At 49.8% G+C, this 15,807-nt stretch overlaps 1 protein-coding gene across 1 annotated transcript in view; it reads right to left on the reverse strand.

The window, feature by feature from the left end:
• The window catches only part of COL4A2 (collagen type IV alpha 2 chain), a 191,115-nt gene that overhangs the window by 34,726 nt on the left and 140,582 nt on the right, over positions 1 to 15,807 (reverse strand). Inside the window, exons 21-27 of the mRNA XM_046664030.1 lie at positions 13,124 to 13,216; positions 12,165 to 12,328; positions 8,978 to 9,050; positions 8,787 to 8,893; positions 7,081 to 7,282; positions 6,628 to 6,687; positions 4,888 to 4,944 (exon numbers count right to left, since the gene is read on the reverse strand). Coding sequence (XP_046519986.1) covers positions 4,888 to 4,944; positions 6,628 to 6,687; positions 7,081 to 7,282; positions 8,787 to 8,893; positions 8,978 to 9,050; positions 12,165 to 12,328; positions 13,124 to 13,216 — 756 coding nt within the window. The remainder of the gene's footprint in view (positions 1 to 4,887; positions 4,945 to 6,627; positions 6,688 to 7,080; positions 7,283 to 8,786; positions 8,894 to 8,977; positions 9,051 to 12,164; positions 12,329 to 13,123; positions 13,217 to 15,807) is intronic.

A 15,807-nucleotide genomic window follows, 5' to 3' on the forward strand; every position in this document is an offset into this window, starting at 1 on the left:
TGCAAACTGACACGAAGCCCATGTTCCCAGACCTCGGATTCTTGGGAAAAATTCCTCATCTGTGGTTCTGTCTCCCTCAGGTCCAGGGTCCACGTCAAGAGACACAAGATTGAAAGCTCCACAGGCTTGCCTGAGCTCAGCAGATCCTTTACCAGGATTCCCAGGACGGGGCCTGAGAGGGTCTCATCGTGATGTCCAGTCCAGGAGCAGGAGGATGGAGAGCAGAGCTCCAGAAACCTGACACGGCTTCCCGCCTCACTGAAGGCTTGACTGCAGGGATCACAGGGGAGAACCAGGGAGGCCCTCATTGGCAGGGCACCCGCCACCTCCCCGGCCAGCTGAGGGGCGCCGTGCAGTCCCCAAGTGCATGAGCTCAGGTCTGTGCCATGGCTGGAGGTCTGGGCAGCCCGCCGGGTGCCGGGTGGGTCTCAGCTGCCTGTGGCCCCTCTGACGCTCTTCTCCACTCACACTAGACTCTCCTGGAGCTTCTCACCCAACACTGAGGTCTGGGTGCCACCCTGTCCTGTTAAATCTGGATGAGGTCCCTGTTAACATCATCTCCAGCCACTTGGTCCTGTTTCCATGCACCCAACTGAGGGCACACAGCCATGTGTGCCGGTCAGATTTTAGGGTGACCCCAGCATTCCTGATGCTTCTGAGCCCTCACTGCCTTTCACCCGACCTTGGGGAGCTCTGGGCTCAGAGAAAGGCAGGCCTACAGGATTCTTGTCATGTGCCCAGAAGAGTCACTAGAATCTTCCAGAATTCTGCTGCTTCTCATTCTTCTTTTCTCTTCCTCCTCCTTTGTAAATAAAATGACTGAAAAGTATGATAAACCTTTCCTTAAATCTTTGTTCAGATTTTGAGTGTAAGTGTGACCATACTAAGAACTCACTCCCTCTTTTGTTTCCCCTTTCTGGAAATTTCTACTCCCAAAGGAGTTAGCCTTGCCCAGATTTACTCAGGTGTGGCGCCTCCATCTTGTTTACATATGGCCCCATCTCGATTACTTGTGCTAATATTTACAGGGGTAGTTGTTACGTTCTGACCTCTTGCTCTGAATAAACATGTTTTCAAACGAGATGACTACCCAAACATTAGGAGGGCTGGTTGCTCTGCCCGGCTGAATTCTGCTCATCCCCTAAAACTGGACTGGAAACATGTTCCAGCTGGGTCATACACTGATGCTGGTTTCTCAGGAGGGGGTGTGCCCAGGGGACCTGCACGGTGAAACAGAATTAAGGGAAAACAAGGGGTAGAACTGGGTTGGGGGCATTCTGTGCCACAGATTAGTCTGCCTAGTTGACAGTGCGAGGAAACAAGTCACGCCCTGAGATGCTCAGATTTGTAGGAAGGATGACGGGGACCACAGGAGCCCGAGCTAGGACCTCAGCGTGCACTCGAGGATGAGTGACATTTGCATCTGGAACAAAGTCAACCAGAATGGAGAAGTATCCTTGGTACCATCTCACGGGGCCCGAGGTCCACACACTATGACCTTCTTGCTTTCTTCTAGAACATCCAGGAAAAATTCTCCAGGCTGTCTGGGGAATCGGTGTTGGAAGAGCAATGGGAACAGCTCAAATGAGAGCAGACGGACACAGGTTTGTGTTCTGCACCTCGCTAAACAGCTCTGTGACCCGGGCAGGCCATTTGCCCTCTCTGGCACCTCCCATCTTTATGTTTGGGAGGGTGGATCACACCAGCGCATCTGCGAAGACCACATTCTCAGTAGCAAGGTGTTTGAAGGCTACTACAGTCTCCTCCAGCTGTATCAGCCTTCATTCAACCTCTCCTGTTGCCTTCTGCAAACACTTAGCACACCTTAAGCATTTTAATAAGAACTTCCTTGAAAGTTTCCCATATCTTTCACCCGGAGCCAATCTACCCAGGGTTGAGAAACGTTGACTTATAATACTTGTAATGAATGCCTTAGACTGAAACAAAACAAAACTCCAGACCAGCTAAATGAGATAACTCCTAATCTATGGACATCTTTCATTTGAACCTCTTCATATGGGAAGCAGACACGAGACACTTTTTCCAGGTGTCTCTGTGCCTGTCTAGTCTAAGTCTCAAAGATTCCCTTCACCTGAGGCTCTCGGAAACCGCAGCCCGCCCTCCTGCCTCCCGCGGGCAGCCAGCACTGCAGCATCACAGTACTTGCGTGTGAACAGCAGCAGTGAGCACGGCAGCGTACTCTCGAGATGCAGCATGCGAGGCTGCATGCAGGGAGGGGCAGGCCGAGAGCCGGTGGAGAGGTGCTAGGTACGCTAGGGAGTCCAGCCTCCCCAGGCTACTTTCCCTTCAGAAATGTCCTGCAGGCCGTTAGGTCGGGCTGCAGCCTTGCCCTCATGCAGAAGGGGCCAAGTTCAACATCCTGGAATTTTCCATATTTTTCTATGTGGCAGCAGAAAGGGGTTGAGAAAGACTCGAGGATGCCCCTTCTCTAGGGCCAGGGAGCAGAGGGGGGCTGCGTGTGGCACCCACAGATCTCAGTGTGGGACCCCACTCCCCGAGGGTCCCGTTGAGGCACACCTGGCCTTGGGACAACACGCTGGAGGAACGTAAGCTTCATCCCGACTCACACGGCAAGGAAATGCGGAGATTATGCAAAATTTCCCATTGATAGAATGGTCCCCAAAGACCATTACTGCCCAGTGTATTAAATGATTTTACACAGACCCTTACACTTGACTGGGGGTGATGAGGAAGGAGCAGTCAGCGCCAAGTGATCTCTTTCACACAAGACTGAACTTCCCTAAGGTTATCGCTCTGATGGTGAAACAGCGGTTTGGTCAGACGCAGACGTCTGGGACCACGTTTACTCAGAGTTCCGATATGCGTGTGAATCTAGAAATAGGAACGGCTTTGCATCGATGAAGTCCTACAGGAGCATGAAGTTCGACACTTAGATAAAATAAAGCAAAAGTTCCGTTTTTCAATGTTCTGAAGTGAAGATGAGCTCAGCTCATAAGTCAGTTTCTGAAAGGAAATCCCAGTCAAGCCTAGGGGAAGTTGTAGTTAAAATTGAAAATGAGACACAAAACACCAGCATTCTGAACTCTGTTGCCACTTCGGGATCACACGCCATGTCACTCCCACGAGATCACTATGTGTAGGAGGCACGAAAGATCCTTTTTGCAAGTCCACCCAATTCCTGGATATGTTGGGCCCTTCTTCCATCCAGTTGCACTGAAGCCTGTCCCACTGCAGTCTCTGAGCCCCCACGCGGGCCCCTCCCCCAGCAGCTGTCACCATCTGGGGGGACGTCGTATTTAGCACCTGAGTTGGAATCCACGGGTGGACAGACCCCTCCAGAGCTGGAGCAGGGAGAAGGTCACAAAGCACCCGTGGATAACAGAGTGAGGAAGATGCCTGCTCAGTTCTCAGAAGACAACACGCGCACGGTTCATTCTGCTTCATGGTGCAAACAACACTGTGTGCGTCGTCCTGTCGTCCCCAGATCCTGCAGACACTGTGCACCTGGAAGATGACCTTAGGGTGCAGGATGCACATGATAGTCAACACACCTTTCTAATTTTGTGGGTCGCCCCACACAAGCTCAGCACTTTACAGTTTATATAGGACCCTACTCACAGCATATCATGGGCAGTATTCGGGGCACCAATTGCAAAGTAGGAAGAGTCCAGACCGTCTGCAGGGTTATTCCAGTATAGGTGAGGAGACTAAGGCCCAGAAGGAATCAGGGGGACGCCCAAGGTCCCCCGCTAATTAGTGGTGGAAGTGGACGCCAAGGCAGGCTCTGTCCTTGCATCTCACGCTCTCAACACCGAATTATCTGAGCCACTTCCTTGGTGGGTGAGGGAGTGGCTCTCCCTTGCCCCACCTGTCAGAGGAGGAGAGAAAGCAAAACGACAATCCTCCCGGCTGACCTCCTATGGGTCGGGGCTGTCCGAGGACTCGCTTGTCCTGGGATGACTGACACAGACATCTGGACGGCACTGACCCGCTGTGGCCGCCCTGGCCCATCTGTTCTCTCTGGAAAGGCCACGCCACGAGTGGGCGCACGGACAGCTCTCGACACTGGAATCTGTTACAGAGAAGCCTGACATATTTCACCCAGGCTCTTGAGTGGGGTGACTGGCCTGTGTCAGCAGACAAAGAAAAGCCCGGTTCCTTCCAGACTCTAGAGACAAACTCCTAGCCTTGTTTATTTCTGTTTTCCTCTCAGTCAAAACCCAGAAGAAACAAACCTCTCTCGTAGGTTCTTCCTATATATCTGGGACACAAAGGGATAAAAGAAAAACACACAGCGACAAGCCTCCTTTCTCATCTTAGGTCACGAGTCAGTCTCTGACACTCTTTGGGTGTCCACCAAGGTATGTGCCACGGCTAAGGCTGAGTTCTGTGTGGCAGGAATTTTTTCTTTTATTTACTTACTTAATTTATTTTTTTGTGAGGGAGATTGGCCCTGAGCTAACATCTGTTGCCAATCTCCCTCTTTTTGCTTGAGGAAGATTGTCACTGAGCTAACATCTGTGCCAATCTTCCTCTACTTCATATGTGGGACGCCTGCCACAGCATGGCTTGACGAGTGGTGCTAGGTCTGTGCCTGGGATCCGAACCTGCGAACCCTGGGCCACCAAAGTGGAGCACGTGAACTTAACCACTATGCCACTGGGCTGGCCCCAGGAATTTTCTCTTTTAGCTTGGGGTTCAACTAGGTGTCAATGAACACATACATTTTTCTAAAGTGATGAGCAAAGCTGCCTCCTGTAGAAGCTACCACAGTCTGAGGCACAGAGATGTCTAGGTAGGGAGGAAGGCAGGGGGCAGAGGAAAGATGTACAAGGAGGAGAGAAGAAAACTGAAGACACACGGAGGAAGGCTACAAGTGCTCTCCAGTTTTCTGGAGCACCTTACCTGTGGGGCCTGGGGGTCCTGGCCGGCCTGCTGATCCCTTGGGCCCTCCAACACAACCTGGGAAGAGAGAGGAAAAGAGATGAACCAGAGCAATCTTTAATATCCAGTCTCATGGCTCTGGGTTGAAAGCACCAGCCATGAAACCTGGCTACCATTTGATGATCAGAATAATTGAATGACTTAATTAATCTTAATTCTGATGTAAATAAAAGTTTAATTTTCATCATGTAATGAAATCAGAATATTAATATAAAATGCAAATCAAGTTAAGTCCAGTCAAATACAAACTGGCACTGTGCTGGCAAATGATTCATGCCCTCTTTTAGGACATTCCCTTGGCACACTGACTTAATCTGTGTCCTCCCCAGCCAGTCACTGTGAATGCCTCTCTTTGTCTGGAAATGCCCACCAGTGGATGGAGAAAGCTTTTGATTTCAAAAGGAATTCTTTGACTTCTCCTTTGTGACTCCACATACTTTCAGAATTAGCCACAGCAATTAGCTGCTCTGAGCTGTGCAAAATGAAGCCAGGGTGGCAGCCGCTTCTGGTTGGTGTGGCCAAGGACAGTGACATGTAAGCAGAAGGATTTTGTTGTCTGGCCTTTGTCTGAGAGAGCCCCCTTGCAGGCACAGCAATTCTTCGAGACATCCTTTGTCTGTTTGCCTGCAACTTGGCTGGGCTCCTCTCTTGGCCTGACTGAATGGCCAAAGTTTGCAGAAGCTTGGCCTCCTCTGCCACACTAGAGGTACAGGAGGTGCAAACTGGCCAGCCGAGGTCATAAAGAGGAAGGAACCGGAAGTCTGCAGGGCACACGGCCTCCAGCCCACAGAGCCTCCCACCCAGGGGCCTCCCCACATCTCCATGATTGGCTAGTCTCCCAAAGCTGCCGTCTTGCCCTTCCAGCTCTGCGCCCTTGCCCTGAGGGCCTGTTCCCTACCCTTCCCACACCTCAACTGCAACCTCCTGCAGGGGACCCACAGATGCTGACGCTGCTTCTCCATCCCTGACTTTTTTCTTGAGAGTTACCCCCAAACTTTCAACTGCCATGTGTGACCTGCTACCATCCAAATGTTCTGCTACTGCCTGAAACTGTGCAAAACTCATCCTCTTTGCTTTTCTGTTCAAAATCCTGACTGAGGTTGCATTCCCTTCGTATCTAGGACTCATCTCTCTCCCTGGCTTCCCATTTCACCTCTCCAACACCAGCCAGGTCAACTTCTGGAGTCTCCCTTCTCCTGCCCACCACTGAGCCTTGGCTCAGGGTCACCTACATGGCCTCCTGTTCTCTGTCAATCCTTGCTCTTTCTAGTGTGCACGGATCACTAGACCAAATCTTTCTCTTCTGACATGTATTTGGACTCACTCTTCACCCTATATAACCAGCAAATACTCATGGTTGTCCTTTACACACATATGGACAAAGAGATGTATATATATTTTGTGCACATATTTTAAGTGTGAAAATACCCACCTGTTGAGTTCCCGCCAATGTCGTAAACGGGTGCAAACGCGCTTTACACCGGTGGGTGGACTTGGTACCACCATGTGTCTTACGCCCGTCTTTCCTGTGACTCTCAGCTGAAGGGGACGGGCTTCCAGCCCCAAGTTTTGCACGTACTTGTATTTCTCACTGCAGCTAAACGCACACTGCAGGAGCTCACAGCAGTTGGTGGAGAGTCACATACCTTATAAACCAGATGTCTTAAAGAGTCCTAAAGCCAAAGATCGTCATTACAGTACCTGGCTGGACAGTCTCCTGTCCGTCACCTCCGATGGGTCTTTTCACGCTTGCATCACAATCTGGGAGTGAGACACAACGAGAGAGTGAGGCAGTTTTGGAACACCGAAAGTTACTAACGCATCCATGGGTGTGGGTGTGTTGGCAGTGGTGGGAAGGCATGTGGGTCCCTGGGAAGGGGATCAAGGCCCATTTCTGAACTTCCGTGCAGAGCCCCCATGGCTTCAGCAATAGAGGGAGGGGCCCCGTGTTCCAAGTGGTGAGAGGAGGCTGGTGGGCCCGGAAAACCCCACGGCTGGGTGTCGGTGTATGTGCTAAGAACTGATGGTGCAACACAGGCAGTGCGCTCATGTGACCCCCGGGGAATTTAGATATTGCCAAAGAAGAACAGTGGATATGGAAGTACCAACAGCGTCTCCTGACTTTGAAAGGTAAAAGAGACGACTCCTCCATACCTAGGAGTCCTGGAGAGCCTGGGGGGCCAGGAGGCCCGGGGAGGCCTGGTGGTCCAGGGAATCCAGCATCTCCGGGGAAACCATGCTCGCCTTTGGGGCCTGGCAGGCCCAATCCTGGAGGACCCCTTTCTCCTGGAATGCCCTTCGTGCCGGGTGCTCCTGGGTGACCTGTGTCCCCTGGGGGTCCTTTGATGCCATCACCCTGGGAGAAAATTTGGTTGATCTCTTAAAGGATATATAAACTTCAAAGACAGCCATATCTCAGTTCCCTTTGCTCACTCTCCTAAATTCCGTGCCACAGACACAGAGCAGAAAGACAGCAGAGACTAGCATGAACCTACAGTCAGGGTCTAACCAAAGCCCAGGAAGATGGACAGGTTTTTACAACAATCATAAGCAACACAATAGAAGATAGTTCTGGCAGGCACACAAATCTGTTTGAATATTTATTTTTCTCTTTCCAAACCACTAGTGCCCCTACCTCGATTCAGACCTTCATTCACAGGAAGAATTCTGCATGAGAACACTTAGGCACAGATTTGGATAAATGGGAGTAGAAACACATTACTTTACTGCTATGATTAGGCATTTGTGACACATTGACTATTCACAAGGCTAATGCGTTGTTAAAGGAAAGGAATTCTTTACTTTGGACAAGAAAGAAAGAGCAGTGTGGTCATCAGAAATAAGGAGAGAGGACAGGATCAGAAAAGCAGGGAGCTGGGAGGCACTCAGCAACACCACGTCCTGGTGATGGAGCCACTGACCAGGTGCAGGACATGGGGTGGGTGAGGGGGTGATAAACGCGGAGGGGGCTCCAAGAATGGGGAAGGTCGGAGGAATGATGTGGGCAGGGTCACAGGCAAACCCAGGGGCCCTGGCTTTATAGTGAGCTATCTGAACTGAGCTGGTACAATAGTCATGCAGATAAGTCCCAGCCCACCCACCCAAGCCGTGAAATGAGCCCAGGATATTCCAGAGGCAAGTAGGCAGCAGCGTCTAGGAAGTGAAATGCTGCTGTCCAGTGAGGTTATTCTTCTCCTGCATTTTCAAAGGCATGAGCTAGTGGGACGGTCACTGATTAATGACCAAGCTCTCTGTGTTTGAAACACCCTGATCAAACCACACAGCCTCCGCATTCTGGCTTCTTTAATAAGTGTGTAATGATAAGCACAGGACTTTCCATCTCCCAGGTCTGCTGCAGAGATCAAATGACGGGGCACCAAGCTTAGATAGTGGACAGTGATGACAACGATGACGACTGGGGAGTGTTCTGGGGGTGCTCACTGAGGTTTCTCAAGGCAGATGTTTACGTTCACAGCTTAGAGATTCCAGCAAGCAAGGAAGGAGCATGCACGCTGACAAAGCCACTGGACTGGGACCAGACACGGTGGGTTTGAGCGCTGGCTCTTAATAACAGAGGAGAACAGCAGCCCCCTACTTTAGAACATTCGATTTGGGAGGCTCTGGTTCTATGTTACACCAGGAGCAATATTTGTTTACTCCTTAACTTTTAAATGTTCACTGTGGGCTTGGCTCCAGCCTAACTCACTGTTTCCTAAAAAAGTATGGTTTCTGCTCATTCAAATCAAGCCGGCTGCACTGGGAGTTTTACTGCAGTGCCAGCACCGTTCGCTTCTCAAGTGTTTAAGGACGGGACTGGTCAGGATGAGGGCTGAGCCGGTCCCACACGCGTGGCTACTCACAGGGGGCCCCGGAAGGCCTGGGAATCCATCGAGCCCGTCACGCCCCCGGATGCCGTCGTCACCTTTCATTCCAGGCACCCCTGGGACACCTGGCTGTCCCCTCTCACCTGGGAAAGGATTACAGTGTGAATCTACTTATCCAGTGCCAGAGGATACACGGCCCAAGGACTGCTTGGCCACAGAAGACTGACCTTTGGTGGTTACTGTTCTGGAATCTCCCTTCACTCCTTTGGGCCCAGGAGGTCCAATGTCACCAGGGGCTCCCTGTGGAAACAAAGACAAAATGTCTTCTTCCTTCATACTGTTAAGGACATCGATAAGACGATGATTTTCCATCTATACAACTTGAGGGCTATTACCCATTATGAAGCCCAGAACAGTTCAGAAGAACTCTCTGCAGTCTAGAGATGCTCCAGACCCGGCTGTCCGATCCAGAGGCCACCAAGCACAAATGGCTATTGAGGACCTGAATGTGGCCAGTGGGACTGAAGAACCGAATTTTTAATTTTAAATAATTAAAATTTCATGGAAGTCATCACACATGGCTGGACAGTGAAAACCAGAACCTTGCTACTCAAAGTGTGGTCCACGGACCACAGCATCAGCCTCTTCTGGGAGCTTGCTAGAAACGCAGAACCTCATGCCCCACCCGAGGCACCCGAACCAGAATCTGTATTTCCACAAAGGCCCAGGGATTCACATCCTCAGGGACTTTTGAGAAGCAACGATCTAAATTACACGGTTGCTAACTCCAACTGCAGTTATTTAGGATCCGAGCAGGTAACCAGCTTCCAAGTACAAAGGATGGAAATTTGTGATCATTCAACGTTGAGAACAACAGAGTATTTCACTGACAGCTTGTCTTCCAAACTGAAATTAAGGTTGGAAACAAACGCACTTTTGAGACAAGCTTACTGCAAGGACACTCACATTTTAGGCTATAAAATCTAGTGAAGTCTTCCAGTCAGCAGAAAGGAACAGGTTAACGGTTCAGGGTGTATTTTAATATACATGAAAGGCTACTTTTGGGCAAATCTTGGTTGTTGTTATTTGCAAGAAGATGAGAGCTTTTAGTGTTGGCTTAATTAAATGGAATGCTACAAGTGATTATGAGTTCCTTTCTCCGTCTCTCTCTCATATATTCCAAACATACTAGATGTGCTGATTGAGTTCTTGGCAGAAAAGGGTGACATTCTTTCAGTATCCAGGACAGTGTCTCACACACAGACGGTGCTCAAGAAATAGGTGTTGGGCAGATGGATGGAAGGACGGGTGAATTTATCTATTGGCCGACTCCCATCCTTCAAGTACTCTGCCAGACTCTCTCAGCACGGATGTGAAAAAACAGAAAACCCTCTCAGGCATTCCTACTGCAGGGGGGTTGCCAGGCACACAAACATATCAGTAAATGCAACACACACAGTACCCGAGGTGTTGGCACAGAAGTGCTGTGGGTGTGTGCCCGATACGGCTGGGGAACGCACGTGCTCTGGGAAGATATTGGACGTTCCAGGTGCACAAAATGGGAGCTGTTTGGCTTCTAGGAAGCATTCAATCATTTTATAAACAACTAAAGACCCTACCAGTTTGCCATTATTAAGTTTGTGATTCTCACTACACACACTTTCACATGCTTAGACAGCCACAATTTGGAGACAGTATCATTTTTAGACTGGGATAAAATGTAGCACCTACTATTTTCAGTTGGATAAAACGACAGTCACGTGTCGTTTAAGGATGGGAACACATTCTGAGAAATGCGTCGTCAGGTGGTTTCCTCACTGGGTGAACATCACAGAGTACGTACACAAATCTACACAGTGTAGCCTACTACACACCCAGGCTCTATGGTGCCAATCTTATGGGACCGACGTCGCACATGGAGCCCATCGTTGACCGAAGTATCGTTATGGGTGCATGACTGTATTCATTTTCTGAGAAAGCTCGGGGCATGGAGCTGAGAGGTGCCATGGATCTTATTTTCACCCGCAAAGCTCCCGCGCCATGAAGCAACTAGGGGTCACCACTTTCTGCACCAGCAGCTCTGTGTGGTGGCAATTCCCCTGCACCGTGTCGTGGAGCCACATCATTCTAACCATCGCTGGCCAAGCATCCTGAGCAATTTTTCCTCTATTGCTGAACATATAAAATGATATACTTTTCATTTTATAAATCTCCTGCAGTTCTCTTTTTAAGTAAAAAATAAAATATATATATGTATATATATATATATATATATATATATACACATATATATATATAAACATTTTTTTTGCCTTTATCTGAAATTTGCTTTGAAATCATTGGTTAGTTAAAACCCGTCATGGAAGAGAGATCTATCTCCAGTGGACATTTTCATAAGGCGTGAAATAAAGTCCACTTAGCTGATATCCACAGGGAATCTGTGGGCAGGGAATTTTATCCATCCATCCAAAGTAAATTCATGATACTTGGAAGTTTCTCTTTTTATTGGGTTAGCGGAGCCTTCACAAAAAGTGAAATCAGTTCTACACTCAATTTGAAGAGGTGAATGCTCAAAAAGTAAGATGCTTTACATTCAAAATGATAGAAGTTTAAAAAAAAAAAGATATTCATATACCATAAAATTCACCATTTTAAAGCATACAATTCAGCAGTTTTTAGTATTTTCCCAAGGTTGTGCAATCATCACTATGATCTAATTCCAGAACGTTTTCACCACTCTGAAAAGAAACCCCATACTCATACCCCTTAAATACTCATTCCCCCCTTCCCCCCCCCCCTGGGAACCACCAACCTACTTCCTGTCTCTAGATCGGCCTGTTTTAGACATTTCATCTGAATGGCATCATGTAATATGCATTCCTTTGTGTCTGCTGTATTTCACTAAGTGTAACATTTTTGAGGTTCATCCACATCGTGGCATGGACCAGAACTTCATTCCTTTTTATGGCTGAATAAGATTCCATCATATGGGTAGATTATGTTTTGCTTATCCATTCATCAGTTGACGGACATTTGGGTTGTTTCTACTTTTTGGCTTTTATTATTAATACCGCGATGAACATTTGTGTACAAGATTTTGTGTAGACATGTGTTTTCATTTCTCCTGGGTCTACACCTAGGAGTGGCCTTTCTGGGTCCCATGATCACTCTATGTTTAGCTTTTTGAGGAATCATCGAACTGTTTCCCACAGCGGCTGCACCATTTCACATTCCCACCAGTAAAGGTTTTCAAGGTTCCTCTTGGAGTACGTGGCTTTTTTAAATGGAGCATCAGGTATGTGTGTGTTGCTGGTCTAAAGATGTGTTAATTCAATAAATAAAAGCCAAGAATAAAAGAATGGGGCTAAGTGTCAAGGACATGTCATTAGCTTTGTGACAGAAGTGGTCTCTCACCTTGAACCCGGGGAACCCAGGGATGCCGTGCTGGCCAGGATCTCCTTGGCCCCCTTTCCTGCCCGGCTCCCCATTGATGCCTGGAAAGCCCTTGGGCCCTGGTAGCCCCGGCAGACCCGTGACGAACTCATCACCCTCTACGCATCTGCAGTCGCCGGCGTCACCTGCCATGTGAGCAAGAGGGAGGGACTCGTTATTCACTTGTGCGGCAGATGAACACTCTTCTCGGCTCCTCCACAGAGGTCTGATTCCTGCAGTCGGTCCCTGGGCGCTGAGGCACCCACACATCCCACATACACCAGAAAGGTCTGGGTGTGGTTAAATGCCAGAACGGGCTCCTCACACTCAGGGATGGGAGAGCTGAGCAGCTGCCACAGTGGAGCCCCGAGAACCTCGCAGAGAAGGGGCCGCCCGGGCCGGTCCTTCTCTGGAAAGGGCGTTGATCTAGGGGCAGTGTCCCCCAAATGGAGACGGAAGGGGACACAAGGACAGCTGGTTCCAACTGCCCCTCTACCACCAGGTGGGAGTGAGGCGACGGGCAGGTCCGTCATTCCTGAGTCTCAGCCTCCTCGCGCTAAGTGATCCCTAACTCAGGGAGTCCTGTCGGGTCACCAGGTGATTGGTCCACAAGCACCTGCCACGGCCGGAGCCCGTCACATCGCCTTGGAGCTGAGTACTCAGAGGAGTCGTGTCAGTTCAGCCTAAGACATCGCTGCTCACGGTCTTTGTCCTGTACTCGGCTCCGTGCTCCCTGGAACCCACTGACACAGACGGCGGACTGAGGACAGAGGAGGGTGAGCAACTGCGTGCTGGGTGCCCAGCCTTGCTCCAGGGTGCTATCCACCGGGAGGCGCCGGCAGGAAACAGGGTCGTTTTCACGTCTGAACAGTGAGGAGGGGGATGTGGACTGGGGCCCAGGTTGTCTCTCCAGCCTTCTCCCTCCTTCCCTAGGCTCTTACCTTTCCATCCTTTCTGTCCACGAGCCCCAGGGAAACCAGAAGGCCCGGGGTAGCCCGCTGTCCCTCCTGTTCCTTTAAGGCCAAAAAGGAAACCTAAGGAGAAGACCCACAAGGATAGCACGTTAGCACAGCATGCGGGACCCCTCATCCCGCTGAGCCCCGTGCTGGAAGGTTTCCAGAAAAGTCTCCCCACATCGGGTAAGAACGACCCCGGCCCCGATTCCACTCCAAAATTCCTCTTCAGAAGCCACGGAGACTGGAGGCCACAGCTTTCAGGGATGGAAAGACATCTAGAGACGTCTAGGAAAAAAAAGTCTAGAGAAGAAAATCTTTACTTTTGATAAATGTTGAATCCAAAGAAAGGTTGTGATTTTTTGACCCCGTGTTTTACTTATGTGCTAAAGTCTTGGATTCTGGCACTCCCACAACTTCTGGTTCCCCAAAAGACAAAAGCAAAACAAAATAAGATATTAACATGAACTCGGTTCCCTAGTCCGTCCTGTCCCGGAAAGGGTGCACACACATGCACGTGCACACGTGGGTTGGTGTCATTAATGCAGATCACTTGTGACTCATCTGGATTCTGCGTGCTCACCTCCCCCCTCCAGACCCGCACCCCCACGGCTAGCATCAGGGGGCTTCAGAAGCCCTGCGTCGTCTGCAAAGGTGTGAGAGGGAGACTCTAAAAGCCAACCAAACTCTCTGTGTCACCCTCGAGAGGAGCACCACCTTGTGGTGAGACTGGGGCTGCGCGTGCCCAGGAAACATCCCTGCCGTGCATGGACTCCGGCTGTCCGTCTGTCTGCCTGACTGGTTCTGTCCTCCTCACTGCAAACCCTGCAGCGCCCACAGCTCCGTGGATCCAACAGAACTCCTCCAAACAAATTAAAATACATGTTGCCATAGCCACCCCAGGGGACCTGAGAGGAGGAGAGGACGAGGCGATTAAGAAGGCAGGAAGGAGAGGAAAACACCGAATTTTAAAACTTTTTGCCATCTGCTTGGGAAAATGACGCCAGAATCTGAATGTCAGATCGCTTTGGGGAAGGATAAATCTTTATGGAAAGGTGGCAATGACTACTGTTCTGTGTGATTTGTTCTTACTACATATGTGACAATGTCTCTCATTCATACATCCATCCATCTATCTGTTCATTCATCAACATTTATCCAGTGCCTATGCTAGCCCAGCAACGTGCCAGGTACTGTGTATACAGTTGGAAACAAAACCGACAGGCCTTCAGGGAGCTTACAGTTCAGATGTGGAGACACGCATCAGACACACCTTAGTAAACACAGCGACACAGAATTTGCAGCGACAGCCAGAGCTGTGAGAACAGCAGCCTTCAGAGAAAGTAACGGGGAGAAGCCGGTTTGCAGCTGGGGGCAGGCGTCAGAAGAGTCCTTTCTGAGGAAGTTGACCCTTCACTAGAGAATAAAACCGAGCCAGCCAAGAGGGGCGGAGGGGATGTTCCAGAGAGAGGATAAGCATGCCTAAGTCCCTGAGGTAGGAGGAAAGGCAGGAATTGCATTTTAGCCCAAGGGCAATAGGAAGCCATAAAGGGTTTTGAGGAGGGAAGTTACACAGTCTAATTTACATGTAAAAGGACCCGCTGGCTGTGTAGACAATTGACTGGAGAGAGAAGGAATGGAAGCTGCTCAAGTGTGGGCTGCTCTTCCAGCTGACTAAGCGTGGGGGCTTCAATTAGGACAAAGGCAGCAAAATGAAGAGCAACGGACAGATCCGAGATTCAAGAGGCGGAATCTCCGGGACTGGGCCACGGATGCAGAGTGTGGGTGTGCTCTGGCCTGAGCGCCCGGGCTTGCAGAGATGGGTGAGGCCAAGGAGAGGGGCATGTTGGGTGGGGAGCAGGAGATCCAGAGCTCAATTCTGGACACACACGGTCACCACACACACAGTGGTGACTATGCGACAAGTGAATAGTTCGTATGAGTCTAGGCTAGAGACACAATTAGGGAGTGCTGACATGGAGCTCATATTTAGGTTCATGGGAATGGATGGGTTTATCTAGGTGGCGAGTACACAGAGAAGGGCCAAGACTGGACTTCAAGGAACTCCACTGTCCCTGGATGGGCAGAGGGGAAGAAGAAGGAAGAGCCAGCCAAGGAGCCTTAGAAAGGACAGGCCAGGAGACAACAAGAGGCACAGACGGCGGGGCATCTGGGGAGGCCAAGAGGAGCGTGTGTGAAGGAGGATGCCACTGCATCCTGTGAGGCTGACAGGCTGCCGGGGAGCAAAACGGCAGCCCAGATGCGGCTCTGCGGGTCACTGGTGAGTGGGTCAGGAGCATTTCAGTCCAGTGGTGGACTCCGTGGGCTTTATTTTATCTCCAAGTTCTCCCCATGTGTTAGGAAAAGCACCGTATCAGAAGGTGGTTATTTAATCACAGATACTTCAGGGATGTTGGCATTGTACATGTGAACAATGAGACGGTGGGGGTTCCTTATAGTGTTTGCAAATCTGTCCAAAAGCCTCATATGGCCATCTTAAGGTGCCATCCTAGGGTGTTTTTTCGTTAGCTAATAAATGAATAACTTCAAACAAGTCCTATAGAATAGCAGTGTGCCTCTTAGATGTTTTCCACACGATTTTTCTGAAGAGGCCAAGGGCCATCACAAACCAGGCAGCATTTGACTTACTCTAGAACACAATGGAACTGCCT

This window comes from Equus quagga, chromosome 6 (assembly GCF_021613505.1).
Source record: "Equus quagga isolate Etosha38 chromosome 6, UCLA_HA_Equagga_1.0, whole genome shotgun sequence".
Lineage (NCBI taxonomy): Eukaryota > Metazoa > Chordata > Mammalia > Perissodactyla > Equidae > Equus > Equus quagga.